At 37.4% G+C, this 24,906-nt stretch overlaps 2 protein-coding genes across 34 annotated transcripts in view; one reads left to right on the top strand and one right to left on the bottom strand.

The window, feature by feature from the left end:
• The window catches only part of RAPH1 (Ras association (RalGDS/AF-6) and pleckstrin homology domains 1), a 113,644-nt gene that overhangs the window by 84,081 nt on the left and 4,657 nt on the right, over positions 1 to 24,906 (top strand). For 3 of the 5 annotated variants that reach the window (XM_081260505.1, XM_081260504.1, XM_081260503.1), the window contains one exon: positions 380 to 5,566. The exons of 1 other annotated variant lie outside the window; for it this stretch is intronic. In XM_081260505.1, the coding sequence (XP_081116631.1) occupies positions 380 to 2,413 (2,034 nt within the window). In that variant the 3' untranslated portion in view covers positions 2,414 to 5,566. Of the gene's footprint in view, positions 1 to 379; positions 5,567 to 24,906 lie in introns of those variants that run through there. One more of the 5 variants, XM_081260506.1, reaches the window with a different exon arrangement.
• Positions 10,987 to 24,906, bottom strand: part of ABI2 (abl interactor 2) — a 117,506-nt gene continuing 103,586 nt past the window's right edge. For 24 of the 29 annotated variants that reach the window (XM_081260536.1, XM_081260514.1, XM_081260520.1 and 21 more), the window contains one exon: positions 10,987 to 13,682. In XM_081260536.1, coding sequence (XP_081116662.1) covers positions 13,507 to 13,682 — 176 coding nt within the window. In that variant the 3' untranslated portion in view covers positions 10,987 to 13,506. The remainder of the gene's footprint in view (positions 13,683 to 24,906) is intronic. The other 5 variants (XM_081260527.1, XM_081260530.1, XM_081260529.1 and 2 more) reach the window with 1 other exon arrangement.

Below are 24,906 nucleotides of genomic sequence, written 5' to 3'. Positions count from 1 at the left end.
TCAGGGAGGAGCCAGTGCAGAGAGGCTTCCCAGACAGTTCCCACTGAGGGCAGGGTGTGTGCAAGTCACACAGGCAAGGTCTGAAATCACACATCCTGTCACCTGCCAAGTGGCTTTTGCAGCAGGAAATCTTTCCTAGACTGGAAGCTTTAGCTGTTTGAAGAATACTTCTGGGGGAAACAGATTTTCTCTGTCCTTGCTGCCAGGGTGTCAGATTTTAGTCTTCCTGACATTGTCCGTATAATCACCAACTGCTGCATCCTTTTCATGCATGTCCCAGATTCCTTGCTTTTTAGGTTTACACAATCAAAGCTTACCTCTGTAACTGTTGTGTTTGTTGTTTTTCTCTCTCCCACCTCCCTTTTTATACTCCTTTTAGGCCAGAATGGAATCTGTGAATCGGCCTTACACTTCACTTATGCCCCCTTTATCCCCACAAACCAAAATAGTCACTCCCTACACTGCTTCACAGCCTTCACCTCCTCTGCCTCCTCCCCCTCCTCCACCCCCTCCTCCACCCCCACCTCCTCCTCCACCCCCTCCTCCACTCCCTAGCCAGTCTGCCCCATCTGCAGGCTCCTCTGCCACAATGTTTGTCAAGTACAGCACAATCACCAGGCTGCAGAACGCAGCTCAGCATTCAGGGCCCCTGTTTAAGCCCCCACCGCCCCCCGTGATGCAGTCTCTGCCCTTAGCCTCACAGTCAGTCAAGCCTCAGATCCTGGTGCCCCCAAGTGGAGTTGTTCCACCACCCCCGCCCCCTCCTCCACCCCCAACCCCTGGTTCAGCTATGGCCCAGCTAAAGCCAGCACCATGTGCCCCATCCCTTCCACAGTTCAACCCTCCTCCTCCTCCACTGAAGATTCATCAAGTTCAACATGTTACTCAGGTGGCTCCTCCCACACCCCCACCAGCTCCTCCCATCCCTGCAGTCCTCCCTCCTCAAGCGCCCCCTAAGCCCATCGTGACCATCCCAGCACCAGCCAGCACCAAGACTGTGCCCCCAGTTATGACACAAGCTGCACCACCTACCCCTGCTCCTCCAATTCCCCCAGCAAAAAAGCAGGCAGTGTTCCCTATTTCTCACGTTCCGCCCTCTGTGTCAGCTCCCATTCCAGCTCCAACTCCAGCTCCAGTTCCCCCACCCACACTGCCCAAGCAGCAGAGCTTCTGTGCAAAGCCCCCTCCCCCACCACTGTCTCCAGTGCCCTCCATGGTGAAGCAGATGGCCAGCCAGTTCCCACCCCCTCCAACACCTCCCCCTGTGGAATCTCAGCCCTTAAAGCCTATTCCAGCAAACCTCACTCCACAGTCCCCTCCTGCTGTGAAAGCAAAACCCAAGTGGCAGCCCAGCTCCATCCCTGCTCCTTCTCCTGATTTTCCTCCTCCCCCTCCTGAAAGCAGCCTGGTGTTTCCTCCACCACCTCCGCCCCCACCACCACCACCACCTCCACCAGCCCCGGCCCCAGCCCCACCACCAGTGCCACCCACAGCTTCTCCTACCCCTGACAAAGGTGGATCTCCAGGCAAAAAGCCCAGTAAGATGTCCAGCCCTGGGGGAAAGAAACCACCCCCTACCCCACAGCGCAACTCCAGCATTAAATCCAGCACTTGTGCAGAGCACCCTGAGCCTAAGAGACCCTCCGTAGACAGCCTAGTCAGCAAGTTTGCACCACCAACAGAATCAGGGTCTCCCATCAAGGAGACCCCACTCCCTCCTGCAGCACCTCCCAAACCTGGAAAACTACATCTTTCTGGAGTTAGCCTTCCCAATGTTCTCCAACAAGGGTGTGTGTCGTCAAAACCCTCTCTTCTGAGTGGGCGTGCAAAGGACTCTGTAGTGGAATTTCCTTCTCCTCCATCTGATTCTGATTTTCCACCCCCTCCACCTGAAATTGAGCTTCCTCCGCCCCCCATCGAGATCCCAGCAGTATTCTCTGGAAACACCTCTCCAAAAGTGGCAGTTGTTAATCCTCAACCACAGCCATGGTCTAAAGCATCAGTGAAGAAGGCCCCTCCACCTACACGACCCAAACGGAACGACAGCACCCGCCTCACTCAAGCAGAGATCTCTGAGCAGCCAACAATGGCCACAGTTGTGCCACAAGTGCCCACCTCTCCCAAATCCAGCCTTAGTGTCCAGCCTGGATTCCTGGCCGACCTCAACAGGACACTGCAACGGAAATCCATTACTCGGCATGGCTCGCTGTCATCCTCTCGCATGTCCAGAGCAGAACCCACAGCCACCATGGATGATATGGCATTGCCCCCACCACCCCCTGAACTGCTCTCTGATCAACAGAAGGCCAGTTATGGAGGCAGTCATATCTCAGGCTATGCAACATTGCGCAGAGGTCCCCCTCCAGCGCCCCCCAAAAGAGACCAGAACACTAAGCTCTCGAGAGACTGGTAGCCACCACAGGACTTTATATATTTCATGCTATCTGTAATCAGTTCTACAATCAGCTCACCTGATCCTCTGTGAATTCAGGTGCTCAGAGCCTCCTGGTATGATGATGATGTTATTCAGGTAGTGTTCAGCTGTATGTGTGTGTACGTGTGCATGTACACACATAGCTATACAGAAGTGTGTGTGTATATATATGTATGTGTATGTGTATAGAAAGAGAAAACCAAGAATGATTCTATTTATTCCTTTCCTCTCCCACTCTGAAAATGAAGTTCATGCATTTTGGATGGAAGAGGCATGGAAGGAGATAGTGTTCTGTCTCTTATAATTTCTTTTTGTCTATCATGTGGATTGGACCAAAACTTCTAATTGCTCATTTAGAAGGTATTTTATAAGTGTCTGTCCATGTGCAACCTATTTGTGCATGTTGTGTATTATATAATTAAGGAATAGATGTATAATGTGCTCTTTCTCAGTTTGAGAAAACAACCAGAATGTGTGATATTATCTACAGGGCTTTTGTGTTTGTTTTTTCCCCAGTTGAAGTTACAGCTGCTTGACTGACACTTCACTATTACACATTAAGGGGCACTTTAAATCAGGAAAATCTTTTAGCTTCATAGAACAGGTAAATAGTTCATCAGGGGGAAATTTTCACAGATATTGTCTATGTGGTTGTGCATAGAAAGTAAATCCATGGCGTAACCAAATCATTCTAGTTGTAGTACTCCTGCAGTAATTCCACTCAACATCTAGGACGTGTTCTCTCACAGGTAAGCTCTTTGCCTACAATACATGGATACTTTTTAATGCTACAGTGCTGGGTAGTTTTGAGTATTTTTCTGAAGCTTTGTCAACTTGACTTCATGATCCTTGCTTTGATTTATTGTGAAAATGTCTAGCACAATCTCTCTGTAATGCACTTTCCCAGTATGTCTTTGGATCACCAGTTAACCTTTTTAAGTGTGTGCTTTATAGGTAGATGTCAATATCTGTAGCCAAGTGGTATATGAAATATACACATCCTGTGCTCGATATGGTGCATCATTACAAAAAAACAAAATCACTTCTGAAACACCCATCTTTTTAATGTATTGCTTTCTAGGTGAGGTGAGAAAAGAGAACAAAACTGGGCCCTCTACAAGTGTTATATATGGGTTATAATATATAATACAAAAGAGAATCCTTTAGATATGGAACTGTTGTGGAGGGAAAGAAAATAAATGAGGTTTTTGATAAGTGACATCTATAGCTGGTCCTGGTTGTAGAGACTGTTCAGGTTACCAGGTGTTCTAATGAAGTAGTACAATGACATTACATATCATGTATGTGCAGTTCGGTATAACATGGAATCATTGCTCTGGGGATGATACACTATACTTCTATATGCTTCATACTATCCTTCTATATACTTTCTGTACATTTTTCCTCGGTACATGAGAGAAATATGTACTGTCTCATCAGTTTTTGATGATAAATTGACTGTTAGGAATAAAATGCAATCTTAGAGCTGCTTTTAAACAGAATAAAAACTGGCCAGCCCAGCAATTATAAATGAATACATCTTGTAATGAAAGTCTATGCCTGTTGGAAGGATTACCAGTGAAATCTACAGAAATCTTTTGGCAGTGCCCCACAAGGAGAAAGTGATGTTGGTTGAGGCAAAGTGAAACTAAAGTTACACTGTATGTGAAGGTATCACTGTAACCCTCCAAGAAAGAACTGCGTCATAATAGAGTAGCTGGCACCTCTCCATTGCCACATCTCCCGGATATTGTTCAATATATTCACGTGGTTATGGAGCAGTAAGAATACAAACCATTGTGCATTTCTTAAAAGTCTTTCTTCTTTAAAATATATTTTTTGATCTTTCAAATTATTCAGAAGTTTTGTGTGCTTGACATACTTATGAAGTGACCTTCATCTGCACTGTTAATGTAAGCACGCACAATTTGGGTTACTTTTGAGTACTGATTGCCAAGCTCCACTGTGACTCCAGCGAAGTAATTTCCCAGTCTTCTACTGCTGCTTTATATTCTAAGGATCACCCACATTTGTAGGGTAATGGAGCTATTAAGACTATGAATCCAGTTGTCTTAAGTATTCATCCTGAGGGTTTTGTTTTTAAGGAAGGTAGATGGACAACTTCAACTTTGAGGGGAAAATAATGTACCTCCAGTCTTCTTTCACCCATGATTTGAGCCCTAAAACAGTCTTTGTTTATTCATTGTGTAATTTCTTATTTCCATCCTATAACAGCCATCCTAAACCACTGCTGTTGGTCTGTTTTCTTTAAAGAGCAGACATCATTGAGCACTGGTGATGGCAAGAAGAGATCAGGGCCAGAGCAGCGACCATGCCATCTCTATCCCTAGTCCGCTGGCTGGCTGGCTGGCTGGCCGGCCAGCCGACTAACTACAGGCTTTTCCTGTACATTTCTCCCAAGATAGAAGTAGCTACTATTCAAAAACAAAAGAAAAAAACTTGACATGTCATACAACTGAATCAAAAGACCTCTAAGTAACACTTTATTTTTCTAGTATTTTACTCCCTAGTTTTCTTTAACTTGGTTTTTGTTGGGATGATGTTAGGGACCAAGGGAGGTTCAGGTTTTATTCCCCTGAGACTACTCTATTTTTGTAGCTCTTTTCTCTGGTGTGTTCATGTAAAACACCTACTGCCAGATGATGCTAGGACTGTGCCTTCTTCCACTGCCTTCTGCTCTGCAGCTCCAGCCCTACATGGCTTTCTTCAGGCCAATGAAGGCCATGGATAGCTGACTTGCCTGTATTAAGAGCTAATGCAGGCAAGCTCTACCTGCTCCTGGGGGAGGTGCAAACAGGTGCCTATTAGAGCCAGTGATTTCCTTAATTGAGACATCCTTAACTTTTGCTATAGACAGTTTCAGAATTGGATCACTCTGTTTAAAAGTTTTGGCACCAACTCTGAAGGACAATAGAACCTTATTCATTTAATTAAACAACTTACTTCAGGTTCATAGGTTGGAATATAAACATTAGACTATTCTGTATTGAATTTTATCAGCTTGGCTTTTACTACTCAAAAACCTAGATTTATATACCCCCCCTTAACTGCTGTAATTCTCATATAGATAAGTTTATTGTTTCTAGATACCCACTTAACTGCAAACCAGACTTTTACAATTCGAGACTTATATAAGATGTCTAAATCTTAAGCTATAGAAATGAATATTTTCATCAGAAAATTTCAAGCAAATATTGTAAACATGATGGTGTTTTACAATCCTCTAAAATCAAGGTGCTCCTGCCCATGAATAGCCTATCTTGCAAAGGGCTGTGCAGTATCTTGGGTCCCTTGTCTGTACATGTTTACTATGAAAAACAATGCTAAGTTCATCGAGAAAGTCAAAATTGAGAGGTTTAATTCCAGTAAGGTGACAGTTCTGAGATCAAGATTAATAGAAACTGTATACCCAATTGAAGTTTCAAAAGCTGCTATTCTAGAAGACTGCTGCTAATAGCTATGTCAAGGATTTAAGGTTATAAATTAGCTTGTAAAATGTTTGAGGTTATGGTGTGGATTGGTTTGATTTTGGTTATCCATCCAACAGAACCCTTTGTTACCTCTGCTCCTCAACCCAAAACAAGTTTTATGTTACAAAACACAAGGTAATTTTTAAACAAGAAACCTATTCCTGTTTTTGTACATTACCAAATGTTTTCATGTGCTCTCAGAACTAACATTTTAACTCATGTAACCTGCAGATTTTATTTAAATTTAGACCAATTGAATCTGTATACCCGTGATTACAGGTGTGTTGACTCACTCTCAGTAAAATGGCTGTATATCTCATGAGAAAATTTCTTTTAAAAAAAGTCCCTGTAGATTGCAAATACAGCTTTACACCATTTTATAAAGCATGGTATCCCTAACCTGATAGGAATATGTGATCTCACAAAGTTGACATTTGATCCAAAGAGAAATAAATGTAAGTAGAACAGAATTAAATATTCAACTAATTAAATATTCAACTATCTTGTTGCTTTTAAGCCCCAAAAGAACATTTCTACACCTTTACCATTCTAAAGCTAAAAAATAAAAAAGTGCTCAGTTATTATGGTCCTTAAAAGATCTATATGTAAAAGAAATCTGAAATACAGCAGAAGAATAAACTTGTTCAATTAAAAATAAGCAAAATACCTGATAAATACTTGAACAGGAAAAATGATGGGTTTGCTCTTTCCTTGTTTGAATAAATCATTCAGAAAACTATATACTGTAATTGATCCCCAGTGCCTTGAACTCTTTGGGAGAAATAGCATTTAAAACAAAAACCCAGGAAGCAAGCTTTGAGGTGCTAATGAAAGCCAAGGAAGGTAACCCTAGTTTGGGCAAAAATGGAAAAAAGTGAGTTTCACAAGAGATGGCTTTATCTATCTACCTAAACGGGGACTGGCTGCTTTCTACCAAAGAAGTTTGAAGAAATGAATTGAGTTAGGATGATGATGAACACTACATAAGTAAAAGATGGCCAAGTTCAGAAGCATATTGGTCACGGGTGGCTATTAACACCAAGCACACATGATTGTTAGGGCCTCAGCCTCCTCTTAGGCAGTAAAACATGTCTGCAGTACTTGGGGGAGAGCTGTATGTTTTGGAAACGGATATATCCATTGCTTGTTAAATTTATTATAACCTAATGCCAAAAACTGCTTTTTTTTTTTCATGATTCCCATCTCCTTTTTTTTTATTTGTAAATAATCCCTCCTAGAAAATAAGCATCAACTGGAATGTTTCAAATGATTCTGCTTAATTTTGTTATCAGCCACTAGTGAATAATTCTTAGAGATGTATGTTTAAGGTAAAATATCATTAGCTTGTGCTAAGTGTTGTAAAAACATTGTTTACTGTTCTGAAGGCAAATTGCACATATATTTAACTGGGATTGCTCCCTCCCCTCCTGTTTCTTTAAAGAAGAGTTAAGACTTACGCTGACTTTAGGCAGTGTGAGCTTTGCCATAGGTACATTGTAGAAATATACTTTTTTAGAGCATGAAAAAAAATGACAAAAGGAACTACATTATAAAGTACTGATTAGAGGACATTATTCAGAGGATTATGCACAACTCGGTAAAGATGAAGTTAACAAAGATGTTTCTTTTAGCTTTGTTGAGATTTTCTTCTGCATAAATGTATGCTCTCATTTCATTATGTGCCTTGCTCCCTGATTGTGCAAAACTATATATATATATATATATAAAATATATGAGGTATATTCAGTACTACTGAGGATGTTTTTGTTCTACTGGATTAAGTTGTTTTCCAAATTACTCTTACCAGTTATTGTCAGTAAACTATTGTAATGGTTTAGGACAGTAGTCATACAGTCAGTGTAAATTTGTTTTTCCAGTTACATGTTTGCATCACGTCAGCTTACCCAGTCCTTAATTAAAAAAAAAAAAAAGTATGAAAGTGTGTGTATATATATATATATATATATATATATATATGTATGTATGTATATATATATAAACCCATGTAAACACGGGGACTTTGAGTGTTTGTGGATCGGCCCCATTAAGAATCTGGTTTTGGTTTTTATGTCAAGGAACCCCCAAAATAAGCTGTATAGTAAGAACAAATTAAGTGTGAAGGTGAATTAAGTTTGATATGTTCAATTTTAATAATTTATATCAATAGACTGAGGGAGCTTTGGCTATGAATACGCTAGTAGTAATTAACCGATAACTTAAACTTTTTTTTCTTTAAATAAAGTACAACTAGGTGTAAACTAATACACAAAGGAATTTTTTTTCCAAAACTTTGGAATCACAATGATGTGTTGGACTGCCACACTGAGGTATACGTAAATGTATACATGTTTACGTGTCACTATCATTTACCAAACTAGGACAAAAATAAAAACAATTGAAGACCTCCCCCTTCGTTCACCACCATCATACTGGTTGTGGAAGGAAGCAGCATTCATTGTACAAGGGACAGAGGGTGACAAGACATGAAACAAACAACATCCACCCCCACCCAGTGTCCAGATTCATAGCAGTTTAACCAAAAGTTAATTCCAGGTAACCCAAGGAATTAACCCAGGAGTCAAGTAATAGGACAATTAACAAAAGACTGGATACTGAACATCTTTTGAGACAAGGTTGTTCACATGCAGAAAATGTCCTCTGAGAATCAAGAGAAACTTTTATTGAAAAAACTCCTTTGAAATGTAAATGCATTGGTTGGGTATTCCAGTTCTTCACATTCTTCCATGTTACTTAATGACTTTCAAAAGATAAAGAATGAAAAAAAAGGGAGATGGCCTTCAAGGCAGGAACAATTCAAGCATTCTTGGGTATCTTAGAAACAAACTTTGTGCCCACTGTTTCTCAGATACATCACTAGAAAATTCTAGTCAATCTGGTTATCTGGGATCTTGGCTAACTGCCATCACACCTATGACCAATCTGCAATTTTCAGTCAACCCTGTGTTTGAAAGAATTTTATAGTAGCAGAATTTAAATGTATTCTGGGGAAAAACAGTTCATATCTTGAGCAGCTGTCTTGGAAATATGCTTTGGAAAGCTCAAACTTGTGTAAGATTCAGTATTTTAAATACCTGATGTCTAAGACTGGTAATAAAAAAGTAACTCCTTTGATCAGAACAACAGCAAGGTCCTCAACACTTAGATACCACCTTCGAAAGAAGAAAATGATTTACATAAATAATTTCACAAGACATTTGAATATACTTTGTGATTTTATTTAGGTCAAATTCTTAGTACACAGCAATAATTAATTCCAAATACAATTAAAAAATTAAAAAGTGAATGTAGCCCCAGTCACCTGGAGGTGGTTTAATGGCACACACACGGAACAATTACTGGCAACAGACTGCTCCCTCAAATTTCCTGAATGGTTTTTACTTAACACTACCAACTCTCTGGGAGCTAAAAAGTACAACTGGCCAGATCACAAATTGTTTACATTCTTTTTGTAAATCATTTTGTTAAGAAAAAGTACATGGACACAAAATATGATAAAAACTGCTTTTCCATAGAATTCTGAAGTTGCAAAAGAGGTTTCATTTTAATGTGAAAATAAGCTTTTTGTTGTGTTTTTATTACAAAAAACCTTAAGATATTTAGCAAGGATCATTTATACACAGCTAGGCCCTGTCATTTCACTTGTAATTTTTAAATAGAGATTCTCAATGAAACAAAGATCAGCATAAAGTAAACTTAAAGGTATGAGCTCAATACTTCCATTTAATAACTTTTATAAGGCTCTCTTAAATAAGGCTGTTTTGCTGTGCTGTGCTCCTGCCAGTGTTGAACTAATATAATGTGTTTTTGCTACATACACCTTATGGAAAAGAGTGTTTATACTGGGTGTGGTTTTAGAAGGGGTAATTTTTTTTTTCACTAAGGTTGCACTTAATATACTCCTTTAAACAGTCTGAATACTCTGATGGTTATTTACCAAAACATGGCATATATTTTCAAGTATATTCCTGAAAACATCAAGTATAAGTCTTAATTGTTAAAGAAAAATACAGCACATTTAATTAAGACAGTTGTGGTGCAGTGGAAAGAGTACTGGGCATTGAGTCAGGAACTCAAATCTGAAACAAAGAATCTAATAACCTCCTTAGTCAAATGAGACTGAACCAAAAATTTTAAAAGCTCATCTAGCTCTAAAATTCTGTGATTCTAAAGTATGTGAGGGAATTACCACCTTAACACCAATCAGGAGTTTCTGGCCAAAGTTCAGAAGTGAACAGATCCCCATTCTTTCCAAATGCCTGGCAGTCACATGCCAACTCCTCCAACCCTTTTCAGAGGTAAAGGTGGCCTTCAGGACATGCCATGCTCTCTCCAAGAGGAGAAAAGGTAATAAAAGGTAAAAGAACTGACCTGCTAAAAGAAAATGAGAAAAGATAAAAGCAAACTACCATCATTTTTGATGCCTCCCAAACAGAAAAACCTTTATCACCTTTAGTCAAAATCAAATGCAAAGGAGCACAGCTGCATTTACAGATAATCACTGTAAATATGCATAAAACATTCTCTCTAGCTGGATAGTAAACAGCAATGGAAGGAAAGAAAAGAGGGGATGAAAAATGTCACACCCAGTAATTTAGGAACATAGCAAAATTAGCAGTCCCTTACCAGCCCCAATGTGGGAACAGCAGGTACCTCTGAGGAAGACAGAAGTAGCCAAAAGATGGGAAATACTGAATGAGAAAAAAGGTTTATACTTATTCCAAACACACAGCAGGCTAATGAATCTCCCAGGACTAGATTTTTAAAAACTGGCACTATTTTCTGTTTCCAATTTATTGTCTTAGCCACAAAGTCAAAAGTAAAAATGTTTATGATCATTCATATGTCCTTGTGGTCTTTCAAATATTAATACCAAAAAAAAATTTTTTTTTAAACCCAACTATTCAGTCCTCTTCTTGAAGGGAAAAAGGGGAGTGGCCACACAATCAAGAAAATCTGGAGGGAAGACCATCATATTAGATTCCTGTTATCCTGATAAAATGGTTGCTTATTGGTGAGCAAATTTCAGACTTGGGTCATCTTTGCAGCATACGAAGATTTCATGAATTCATCTGAAATTCCTAGTAACAACCACCTTTGAGTTTATAAAAAAGATAGATGGGGAAACTTACAATAAAACAGGAAATACTACCCTTATAGACTATTAATAGCATGCAATCTATGTAATATTACATACATTAAAAGTCTCCAATTACTGTAGGCCTGGCTCATTATTTCATTGTATCCTTTCAAGACAAACTAGAATTTGAAACTACAAAACTTTAATATGCAAAAAAATCCAACAAGTACTGTTTTATAAACAAAAAGTCACACACACAAGTACTAAATGATATAGAAAAAATAAATCAGCTAACCATGAATTTACCCCCACTGCAGATCTTAATACTTAATATAGGATTTCACCAGTGTCTTCTGTACTCCCCAACCAGCAGGAGCAGGCCATCTGCATCCCTCTGACTCCACCAGTTCTGCTTTCTGTAGTTGCCTTCATCTCTCTAGTAGTGGTGAGCTTATGGGAACTGTTTGTTGAATTTCAAAACACACTCTGCCTTATTAATCCACTAAACTTTTCAGCCCAAAACTACTTTAATAATTAGAACAACTACTTTCAAAGGTTTTCCTATTTATGCACCAGTACTAAGAAGAGTTTGACCTATCCAAATATAGAGTTTTGTTTGGGTCCATAGGATAGGAGGACATTCAGGGCCATTACACCATGAAGGAAAACGGAGTAAGACATGTTAGGATGACCTCACAAAACCACAAAGTGGAATGTGTATGAGAGGCAAGATAATAAAGCTAAATCCAAAGTATTGGGGAAAATCTAAAATCAAAACAGCTAAGATGTGATTAAAAAAAAACTAACTTTAAAACAAAATCTTGGTAAGGAAACACTGTAACTGGGTCTCAGTTAAATGGTGAAGTTATATGCTCAGATAACAGACTTACAGGCAGAATATTAACTTCCACCTATGCCATCAGTATTTCCTCACACATTATTATACTTGTTCATTTTTCAACTAAGTTTTTATATCGGTAATACCCATCATGTTCATTCCCTACATTTGAAATACATGCAACTATTGCCTCTCCCTTTTCACCCAACTTTGCTGGAAGTTATCCAGCAAAGCTCTATTCTGGCCAAGTCGGTGGACTAAGAAGAACCCACAATGGCAGCTTTGGGCCTGACTATAAACTGGTTCATCCCATCACAGTATTCACCTACTGAGCAGCATCCCTTCTGGATTTTTTAACTATTTCTGATGCTGATTACGAAAGTGATGATTGAAGATGGGGGAGAACATTTATTAGTTTCTCTTGGAGTTATACTGATGTTTATCAGTGTGACTGAATCAGTATTTTGGCTTATTAATCTTGTACCACTATATTCTTAGTCTGAAATAAAAGGTTCAAATTCTTACTAAGAAGAGCTACTTCAGAGTCCAATGACATAAAATCAGGTGAGGATTTACCTTTTCTAGAGCTCAGTGAGAAAATGACAACAGAAGCTAACAGTGGCCATTAGTAATGTTCAGAGAGCATAGTAGCAGCCTTTTATTCTACTCCCAACTGCTATTCTCTTCAAAAACACACACTCACACACACGCACTGAAAAAAAAATTTTTTTTTCTAAGTTGCAAAAAAGGAATAAGTAATAGTTGGTCTAACCTCCACAATCCTACTCCTTGAAACAGCACCTAAGGTGAGGGTTCATGATCCCTGTTTTTGTACAGGGCAGTTCCATCAGAGCCTTAGGAACCTACAGGTCTAACTTCACACACCAAACTCAGCTTATGAACCCCCTCTACTACATTTCACATCAGGGCACACTGGCCATCAGCAGGAATGCAGTCTCATGCAGCAGCACACTAAAACTGGGAATTGTTAACCACCCTCAAAATGTATGGAGACTTTCACATTTCATCATCCTTATAGTCTACAAACAAACATGATCAGATGCAACTGAGTTCAGCATTAAGTCATCTAGTACACTCAAGTGCTGAGAGAATGCAGAATTTACAGTGTTATAGAGGAAAAAAGCCATCTGAAACAATTGTAAAAATAGTTAATTGTGGTATTTAAATATTCTCTCCTCTTTGTACAAGTGGAAGAATGTGAGGGGTTAGGGTACCCACTGGGCCATGGGTTAACCCCTAAGCACAGGCAATGATGAACATCCAATGCCACAGATTCTGCAGGAAGGAAACCCCAAGGGTGTACAGTGTTCCTGAGAAAGATCACAGATTTTTTCCTGAACCAGTCTTAATCTGACTTTCGATTTATTCAGAAATGGTCACTTTATTTCAATCCAGACAGCTCAGCATAGTATAAATGATGTGTATAGAAAGATCCATTTTTTCAGACTTGTCTTGGTTTTTTTGTTTTTGTTTTAATACTGGGGGATGAACTAAAAAAAAAAAAATAAGTAGTTTTTATCATTTGTATCCTTCATTCTATTTCACTGGAGGGAAATCCCCAGGGCCTCCGGATAATCTGGAAGACCTGACTATTTCTGTGAGGGAAGCACAGCCCTGCTGAGCTTTACTCAGAATAATGCATGATAGACTCAACATAATTCCCAGGAAAGAGCCCAGTCACTCCATTCATAACTCCCTCATACCAACCATCGTCATTCTTCTTGATGACATAAATAATGGCTCCTTCCTGAAAGGACAGCTCATCTTCTTTGTCTTTTGTATAATCATAAATTGCCACAACTAGGAGAGAAAAAAAAAAACACGATATAAAAGAGAATACTATTCCTAGAAAGAGCCAAATAAGCAAACATGGCGACTTTCTACCCAAGCATATACCAAAATTTACAGTTTTCTATGTAATAAACAGTCCTATGCAATGGAATCTAATTTTCTAGGAAAGTTATATAATGAGGACAAATGGCAAAAAGCAAAACCAAAAAAATTCCATCACAGATAGTCAAACCTTATTCTTTAACAGTCTATACAAAAGTACCTCATTGAAGAGAGAATCTTATCATGCAAAATGGCTATTCATTTGTGTTTGTCTGAGATGCATATGTTTTTTAAAAAGCATTAAAATGATACTAATGCAATCTGATACAATACAAGAATCAAGTAAGACACAAGACAAACTAAGGGAATATCAATTTTGTTTCCTTTCTGAAGTCAGGCCGATTCACGGAGTAAAATAGTGACTGAAGTCTCACAAGTCAAATGCATGAATAATAGGAATCTATGTATACTGTCTATATATTCATTAAAAACATTTACTACAGGGGGCTGGGGCTGTAGCTCAGTGGTACAGTGCTTGCCTCACATGTATGAGGCTCTGGATTTAATCCTCAGCACCACATAAAAATAAACAAAGATATTATGTCCATGTACAATTTTTAAAAAATTACTACATTATGTCACTAATATATCCAGAATATTCGTCTTTAAAGTGCTAACAGAAACAAGGTACCTATAGGTTCTCCTGTGATTTTCATTACTAAGTCACTTGGTAACTGGGCCTTTCAACCACTGTCTCAGATAATAGCTGTTTCCTAATATGACACCTACATCAACAGTTTAGTTAAACTGGGATACCTTAAAACTTACTTAGCTCTACTTGAAGCTCTACTTAATTTTTGTTCCAACCTCTTCATCCCCTCTACCTTTTTTTATACCAAACCTTCAATGAACTCTCCATCATTTTCAGAAATATGTATTGACTTTTGTTATTTTCTCATGCAACCTTATTCCTCACATAAATAAATGAGAAACAGAAACCAAAACAGGGACTTTAGATATAATGCAACTTGCCCCAGTTAAAGAAAATTTGTGTTTCTGGCTTGCCTTAATAAAAATTAAATGGCTTCCTTACTCTGTGAATATATTTTGTTATTGTGATATATTTAGGACATCAAGAAATAATTTCCATGGGCCTGACTTGGAAGAGTTCAGTCTGTATTTCTCAAAATATAACCAAACACCTACACACAGTTAAGTAAAACTACATGATACAAGTTTAACTATATGTAAAAGAATAGGAGTACTGTTCAGTATTGGCAGTCAACCCAATATCTTCTAGCATTTTTAAAAGGAAAAATATTCTTCATGCTTACAGAAGTGCAAACCCACCAAAAGAAATAATTCAGAAGAGAATAAAAAGGCTACTTCAACATAGTAGAAATGTAAAGTTATTAAGCTCTATGTGCATCCATCTCCTTCAATAAAATGTAGAAACTGGAATAGATAAAATTCATTGAATATGACTGCAGAGACTGTTTATAGTGATATAGCGTTAACATCTTTAAACTGTTAGATAAAGGGGTGGGGATCAAAATAAGTGATCAAAATTTTGAAGTTAACTGGTTATTTTTTTCATCAAAGGGAGGGGTGCTTGGATGTAGCTCAGTGATAGAGTGCTTGGCTAGCATGTGTGAGGGCCTAAGCTTGATCCCCAGTAACACAATATAGATAAATAAAGAAATAAAACCTTTTTTTAAAGCCTGCTTAAAAATATTCATTTTCAGCTGGCACAATGGCACATGCCTATAATCCTAACAACTGGGAAGGCTGAGGCAGGATGACTCCAAATTCAAGGCCAGCCTCAGAAATTTAGCAAGACCCTACCTTGAAATAAAATAAAAGTGTTTGGGGGTTATAGCTCAGTGGTAAAGCACCCTTGGGTTAAATCCCCAGTACATGCACCCAAAATTCATTTTTCCTCCAGGGAAAGATAAGCACCAGTAGTTTACTTCATTTACTTCTTCATAAAGCTATTCATCAAAAGGAAAATAAATTTGATTTGATGCAAAAGACTTAAAATAACTAAGGAACAGACATTATTACCCTATAACACAAGTATGATTATACTAATGGTGTCAAAATGCATTCTACTGTCATGTATAATCAGAACAAATTAAATTTTTTTTAAAAAATAAAAAATAAAATAACTAAGGAGGCAAGTATTAAACATATATACCAAGATTCAAAACACTGATGTTGATGTTCAAAAATGTAAAATCTGTCTAGATTTTATTTAGCCTGGAAAAATAGTTTTTGCAGTCATGAGGAAATTCTAATAAATATTTTCCATTATGCATGTGTATTAGCATCACAATCACAATGGGAATTTAAGAAGTACTTTTGAGAAAAAAAAAACTTTTAAGAAAACGTTAAATATTTGGTTTCTATATAGCTATGAAAGAAACACAGAAGAGCTAATGGTGTTCGCGTTGCTTCTCCCAACATTTCTGTTAATGTGAAAATACATTCTAAATTCCAAAACATAGCTGTTCAAATTTAGCGTTTCAGTTGAAGGCACTCTAAAAATATTTTGAAGTCTTAAGTAAGCAAAACTTCTTAGCTTAACACATTAAGTCCCAACTTTTCAATTCTGCAAATATTTCAATAAAACTGACACAGGTACGTTAAAATAGGTTGGAATTCATAATCTAGAACTTATATGTATTAATGTTAATTAATATTATAATTATGTATTTACTTTCTTATAGAATTATATTTCATATTATATAATTATATGTTATATATTATATTTAAGTTTTTATAGGTGTTACACATCTGGGATGATATTCAAAATGGGTTAAGTGTTTGGGGTGGGGGTTGAGGGGATACCAGGGACTCAGTTTAAGGGCACTCATCCACTGAGCCACATCCCCAACCCTATTTTGTATTTTATTTAGAGACAGGATCTCACTGAGTTGGTTGGTGCCCTTTTTTTTTCCCCCCTGAGGCTGGCTTTGAATTTACCTCTTACCCCAGCCTACCCAGCCACTGGGATTACAGGCATCTCTGCACCCTGCTCTTTTTTAATGTTAATGTTATAATTTTATATGAAGTATGCTACAGAGTTAAATATAAACAAAGAAGGATGGTGCTACACAATGATGGTCAATGATTAGTAAGAGAAGTCAGCTGTCTTCTCTCATAAAATATGAAAGGTGAAACAAGAAACAGTAATCCAAACAAAATATCTCTATACTGCAAACTCCTGCAGGGAAAGATTCATCTCTGAATCCCTCTGTCACTGAATACAAGGCTTTGCATTTTAGACACTTCTAAATGCATCTACATTCTATATTATTCAACTACTCAGTAACTTAAATATGCACTGGAAAAAAACTGAGGTGATACTAAATTAACAACAATCTAAGAAAGTGCTAAATGAACATGTTATTTATGAGTTAAAAATAATGACCACCAAATACTGTAATAGCATTAGCAACCATATCTAGCAATTAAGTACACAGAACTTGTGGCAAGCTACTCAAAAATCTTTATCCATTTTAAAGATACTCTTTGTATTAAGTTACATTTTAAACTGAGATTATTTACATGGAAAAGAAAAAGTTTATCCTAAGTCAGCAAAATCCTATTTAACATAAATTTTAAATTTATGTATAACTTGTCGAAAGATTCACTGACACTACAAGTGAAAAGTCTGTGTGAACTACTTTATGCTGTAAACTAAACTGAGAGACATTCTAGAACCTTTTTGATACCGTTTCTATATAACTGATGGTGCTTAGTTAATGTGGCCACATTCCTTCTGTCCCCACCAAACTGTTCACTCAAAGGTAACCACTGGGAGCTGGGACTGGGGCTCAGTGGTAAAGTGCTTGCCTGGCATTGAGTTCAATTCTCAGCACCACATATAAATAAATGAACAAAATAAAGGCTAAAGGCCCATTTAAAAAAAATAAAAGAATCTCTTTTAAAAAAAAGAAGAAGAAGAAGGGGCTGGGGCTGGGGCTCAGTGGTAGAGTGCTTGCCTAGCATGGGGTGAGGCTCTGGATTTGATCCTCAGCACCACATAAAAATAAATAAAATAAAGGTATTGTGTTCAACTACATAAAAGGTATTGTATTCAACTACAACTAAATATATATATATATATATATATATATATATATATATTTTTTTTTTTTTTAAAGAAAAGGTAACCACTGAAAAAACCGTCTTCTAATTTTGAGATCATAGATCACTTTTCTTCATACACACCCCCCCACCCAAATGCTTTGGCAAACTTTTTTTTTCTATCTCCAGGTTTTTAAAGTAGACACATTTGTTTAAAATAAAGTTGGTTTTTAAGAGCACACAAAAGTTGAGCACAAACTAAGAAGTAGAACATCAAAGTAAGGAATAGCAAATACATGCCTTCAACAGAAAACTGAATGTCTGAGGTAAAGAACTGATAGTGGCTAGAGTCTTTGCACTGCAAAAACACTGTTTAATGCATGTACCAAGGAGTTTGTAGCTGTACCTGGTTTCTATTTATTACTTAATAAGACAGTTAAGTAGTCCTGATAGACAACCTGCATCCATTTCAAATAAACACATTTTCTACAACAGAGTGATTATAAGGCCACAATATTTCTTTTAGACAAAATCCTTTAATGCAGTAATTTTTTCTACTAGTAATTTTTCTACCAGTGTTATTCAATCTTTTATTCAAATATAAAGTATTCTAACTGAATTCAGGTTACAGATAATTATCAAATGATACATACATCATGACTATTAATTTATTTATACTATTTGCATTTAATATCCAAAGAAAATTTACAACCAAATTCTTCAGAGCATATATTAATCAGTCTTACATGCTTATTAATGGATTTCATAGGTATTCATTAGTATCTGTTGTTTTATTTTACTAAATTGGGAATACATCATTTATGGAACAAATAAATGCAAGTGGTACAGCTACCCAAGGATTACCATCTCTCCAGTTAGCTGTCAAGCTCAGATATAAATCCCCAATATGTGAACAAAGTCAGATCCAATTCTTCATCAAAAAGTGCTGGTAGGAGGCTGTCAGATGCCTTCCAATATAGATTCCCAATCCAATGGCAAGCAGACAGATGAGAAAGCAGCAGAGACAGAAGAAAAATCTTCAGAAATTCTGCTGAGAAAGTACCCCCTTTCTTCATAACACACATGCTTCTCATGTTGAGAGCAGCTGTGTGCTTCAAGTATTTAAAAAAGAACTCCTTGCAGGGGATACTTTCTGGCCAACATGACCAATCCCATCTCCAATCTGAGTTTTTCTTTAAAATGCTTTTGACTTCCTTCCTTCTCTGAAGATAACCTTCCTTGGACCTGCAGGTTCTCCTCCTGTAGGCCCAGGGGCTCTGCTCTGCAACAGGGTGTCACAGGGCTGCTTGGCCATGGGGTCCAAGCCCAGCTATGGCTGCACCTCAGCATCGAGCACAAGGGAAGATGTGTACCGCCAGCCAGTCCTCGTAGTTCTTTTCTTAACTGACCTTCTGTGCTGTTTGCAATGAGATTATCTGTGTCCCTCTTCTTGACATTTTCTGCATTATTTCATGACAGTGTCTTCTTCTGGATCTTATACTAGCTTGAGTTTTTACAAAAGCCAGAAAACTAGGAGTTATTCTTGCCTTTACCTCACTCACTTTCCCCTTCATACCCAAGTCATGTTAATTCTACCTAAAACCCAAGCACTTCTTTCCATCAAGGCCACTGCCCTTGACAGTGAACCAGTCTGTAATCTGGAATATGTGAACTACTCAGGACAACTAAAAATTTTCTAAGCAGGATAAGTGAAAGATGGCATTACAGAGACTAGATTTTCAACTCCTATAAATACTGCTTCCTAGAACTGATCTAACACTTCTATCAAGTGTCAGTCATAAAAGTTCTCTCCCACACGTTAGTGACACAGTCTTAAAGTGGGTGTCAAAGGAACTGTTCAAAAATATTGATGCTGGTATTAAGAAAGAGAATTATTTCACTGACTGAGTAACCCAATCCTTCTGACACATAAAATATGGGGGTTTTTTTGCTTTTTTTTTTTTTGGTAGTAGAGATTGAACTCATTGGCACTCAACCACTGAGCCACATCCTCAGCCCTATTTTATATTTTATTTAGAGACAGGGTCCCACTGAGTTGCTTAGCATCTCACTATTGCTGAGGCTGGCTTTGAACTTGAGATCCTCCTGCCTCAGCCTCTTGAGCCACTAGGATTACAGGCATGTGCCACATTCCTGGCAAAACATGGTTCTTGAACCCAGAAGACCATTTGATTTCTGGTCAAAAACTATGAAAAAGCTAAAGAAATCAAGTGATAATGCCAGATAAAATATCCTTTCACTTGTACTTATGTGAACAAGATTTTCAGTACTGTTGCTTCCATTGAGGCCCTCATCTCTGGCTTTCAAAGATTCCCAATTCCAACTTTTCCTCCTTTCCAATGTCTTCTACACTATTATCAGGTATCTCAAGAAGGAAGGGGGTGGGGGAGAAGGAGGATAGAAAGAGGGAGAGAGGGAGAAGGATAGAGGGGAAATATTTAAGTATTGGGATCTTATCACTAACCTGCTTTACAAATTTTTTCACAATTTCCCTTTACTATCAAAATTTTTAAAAAAGAAACATTCTTGGGCTAGGGCTGAAGCTCAGTGACAGAGTGCTTGCCTAGCATATGTGAGGCACTGGGTTTGATCCTTAGCACCACATAAAAATAAACAAATAAAGGCATTCTGTCCGTCTACAACTTAAAAAAAAAATTAAAAAGAAAAATATTCTTATATCTCAGCATGGTGTTAAGACTTCCTGCTAACTAATTACAACTCAACTTCCTTTCCTATGAGCATATCCCACCTATTCCCTGTACCCTACAACCAACATATGTCTGTCTGTACTGGGCAATACTCACAAAGCCCCAAATAGCCACACCCTCTACAGGAGTCCCTCTACCAGGAAGGCCTTTTATTTATTCTCTGAGAAATTCATACTCAACATCAGAAATCTAATGTCCTCCGAGAAGCTTTCTAGAATCCTCAGAATTAATGACACTATTCATTTTCAACAAGCATTAATATATCACCCATGCCCACTTTTAGGGATACAAAAATGAACAAGGGACAGTTTTGTAAAGACAGAAATATTACAGGACAATTTACAAGAACAGAAAGCCTGATAAAAGGAAGGGATAGTAGAAGTTTGCCAGGAAGAATTTAATGCTAGTTAGTATGTGGCATAGCAATTGGATCTGGTAAATCCCAGAGCTCAAACCTAGGAATGTGAACTCCAGGATATGTGTGTGTGTGTGTGTGTGTGTGTGTGTGTATGTATTATATAACATATATATTTAGTTGTGGATGAACACAATACCTTTATTTGTTTATTTTTATGTGGTGCTGGGGCTGGAACCCAGTGCTTCATGCACGCTAGGCAAGCACTTTACCACTGAGTCACAACCCCACCCCCCAAATCTCAACTCTTTATTACTTAGTTTATAGAACATAATTAGTCTTCCTAAACTTTTTATTCAATTATAAGTAAGGATTAAATAGTTCCAACTATTTACAGTCTCAAAGCACTATTAAGTAAATCAAGTAATCAACTCAAATTCATAGCATAGGGTCTTATAAATAGCAAAAATATACTGGCTTATCATTCCTAGTTTACAAATGCGGAGACCATTTTACATATTCTCATAAGTCTTGCATTATGCCAGTCACAAAACGCTTGAAAATATCCATCTCTACCCAAGTTAAACTAAGATTCTTAACATTATCCCCTCTTGGCCTGTATGGGCAGTGAGTCGAGAACAAAGACAAACCTATGACAGTTGTCTGTTCTCAGCCTTGAAAATCTGAGGAACTTTAAAAAATTCTGATACCTGGTCCCATTTCCAGAGATTCTAATTCAATAGATATGGAAGTATAGGCATACTATATGTAGCTCCCTATGTCACTAATATGGTCTTTTAGATTTCATTTAGATAAAATATGAGGCATTTATGTTGGGATTCTTTCATTACCATAAATTCTGAGATCCATCCATATTGTTGCCTATATATGCACTTTATTCCTTTTAATTGTAGAATGTAGTTCATTGACTAGACTTCTCTCCAAAAATTAGTTTATCTAGTCACCAAGTGGGAAACATCTGGGTTGTTTCCAAGCTTTGGCTATTATGAATAAAGCAGCTATGAACCTGTGTGTTCAAGTCTTTGTGCGAACACGTCTTCACTCTTCTTAAGTAAATACACAGGAGAGGACTGTCAGATCGGATGGTAGGTAATTCTCTAACTTGTTAAACTGTCAAGTGTTTTCTAAAGTGGCTAAAACCTTTTCACTAGCAATGTGTAAAAGGTCCAGTTTTAACCACACCCTAACTCCTGGTATTGTGTTTTTAACTGTAGCCATCCCACACTGTGTGTAGTAGTCTTTAGTTTGGTTCATGATGGCTTTAATTTCATTTCCCTAATAACCAATAATGTTGAGCACCTTTTCCTGTGTTTTATTTGCCATTCATTTATCTACTCAGTTAAGTGTGTTTCAATCTGCTTTTTTATCCTGTAAGTTGTTTAGTTATTTTACATTTTTTTCCCAGTCTGTGGTTTGCCTTGTCATTTTCTTAATAGTATCTTTTGAAGAAGAAAAGTTTATCATTTTTTTCTTTTGATCTTCATATATTTATTCTGTAAAAAATATTTTTCTGTACCCAAGATCACAAAAATTGTGTCCTGTATTTCCCTCCAGAAGTTTTATAGCTTAGGTTTTAAATTCAGGTCCAAAATCCATTTCAGGTTAATTTCTAAGCATGGTAAATTAAAGATAGTATAGATGGCTCTCCAACTGTCCTATTATTATGTATCAAAAACACTATTCTGTCGGGTGCTGTGGCACAGCACGCCTGTAAACCCAGCCGCTCGGGAGGCTGAGACTGGAGGATCACGAGTTCAAAGCCAGCCTCAGCAACTTAGCAAGGCACTAAGCAACTCAGTGAGACCCTGTCTCTAAATAAAAATACAAAATTGGTCTGGAGATTTGGTTCAGTGGTTGAGTGCCCCTGAGTTCAATTCCCAGAGCCAACAACAACAATAAAAAGCCTGCTATGTAGTTCTACCAACTTTTATTCTGTAAGTTCCTTAGGATGCAAATAAAAACAGTTTTGCTTTTTTTTTTTTTAACTTGTATGCTCAGTCCCTCCCCAACCCCTTACTGCACTGACTGGGACCTCAGATTCAATGCTGAATACGAATGATAGGAATGGATACCACTAACTTTGTTCCAGACTGTAGGAGATATAATATTCAGTCTTCATACTTGAGTATTAATGTGAGCTGCAAGTTTTCAGATGCCTTTTATCAGGCTGAGAAAGTTCTCTTCTTATTCCTAGTTGGCTAAAATTTTCATTACAAATAGGTGTTCTAGAATGTCGAATACTTTTTCTGTGCCAACTGAAATGTCAATGTTTTTTTCTTCTTTTTAATGTGAAGATGATGAATTACAGATTGATTTTTTCAAACGTTAGGTTGACCCTGCATTTCCAGTATAAACTGCATATAGTCATGATATATTATCTTTTTCATAAATTACTACATTTGACCTTAAATTTTTTTTCTGTTTATGAGGTAATCTGTAAGATTCTTCTTTTAATAATGCCTGTGTAATTTTGTTATCAAGGTAATGATAGCCTTGTAAAATCAGTTGAGAAGTATTACTTCCACTTCTATTTTCTGGAAAATTGTGAGCACTATTGATTTCTTTTATTAATACTTGTTAGAATTTCCATTGACACCATTTGGGTACCTGAAGTTTTCTTTGTGGGAAGGTTTTAAACTCAATTTCTTTAAAATATATAAAGCTATTAGTTTACCTATTTCTTTCTGAATGAGCTTTGAGTTGTCTATGCCTTTTAGAGAATTTGTTCATATCATCTAAGTTGTTGAATTTATAGGCATAAAGTTGCTCATATATTTTTTTATTATTCTTTTAATTTCTGTAAAATCTGTCAATGATGCCCTTTTAATTTCATTCCTGATAAGGATAATTGTATCTTTTATCAAACTTCTTTTAACATAACCATTTTATGCTCTAAATTTCTTCTAAGTGCTGTGTCCCACACATCAATACACTGTATTTATTTTCATCAAGTTACAAATTTGTTCTAAGGGCTGAGGTTGTAGCCCAATACTCATTGCCTAGCACATGTGAGGCACTGGGTTCGATCCTCAGCACCACAAAATAAATAAATAAAGATATTGTGTCCATCTACAACTAAAAAGTACTTTTTAAATTATGTTCTATTTTCTCTCGAGATTTTTTTGGAGGGTACCAGGGATTGAAATCAAGGGTACTTGACCACTGAGCCATATCCCCAGCCCTATTTTTTGTATTTTATTTAAAGACAGGATCTCACTTGAGTTACTTAGTGCTTTCATTTGTTGAGGCTGGCTTTTAACCCCAAATTCTCCTGTCTCAGCTTCTCAAGCTGCTGGGATTACAGGTATGTGCCACTGTGCCCGGCTTGAGATTTCTTCATTAAACAATGAAGTTATGTCATTTAATTTCCAAATATTTGGGAACTTCTGTTGTGCTGGGTTTTTCTTTCTATCATGGTGGGAATTTTTTTGTTTATTTCTGTTGTTTTGTTTTAGGAGATGAGGTCATATTGCCCACATTAGTCTCCAAATCCTGGGCTTAAGCAATCCTCAGTCTCAGCCTCAGCCTCCTACATAGTTGGTTCTACAGACTCACACTACCACATCCAACTTATTCTGGGATTTCTAAGACTTATTTCTGGTATTTATTTCAACTATATTTGAATAACATATTTTGCAATATTTCAAATGTCTATATATATTAAGACCTTTCTTTGTGGCCCAGAATACGTTCTATCAGTGAACATGAATTCAGTGCATTTGAATGCTTTAAGGGAATATACATTCTGTAGCTAATAGATAAAATGTACCATACATTTTAATGAGGGTGAGTTGGCTGGTAATATTGTTCATGTATTTCTGCATCCTTACTGATTTTCTACTTATGTAAAAACTTCAGAATGCTGAGCAGAGACATGGTGAGGCACGCCTATAAGGCTAGCCTCCGCAACTTAGTAAGACCCTGTCTCAAAATAAAAAAACAACAAAAAGGGCTGAAGGTGTACTTCAATGGTAAAAGTACACCTGGGTTTAAT

The sequence above is a fragment of the Spermophilus citellus genome, assembly GCF_964194105.1.
Source record: "Spermophilus citellus genome assembly, chromosome: 11".
NCBI classification, from domain to species: domain Eukaryota; kingdom Metazoa; phylum Chordata; class Mammalia; order Rodentia; family Sciuridae; genus Spermophilus; species Spermophilus citellus.
Note: the sequence above shows the minus strand (reverse complement) of the source record. Positions and strands in the feature narration are given on the sequence as shown.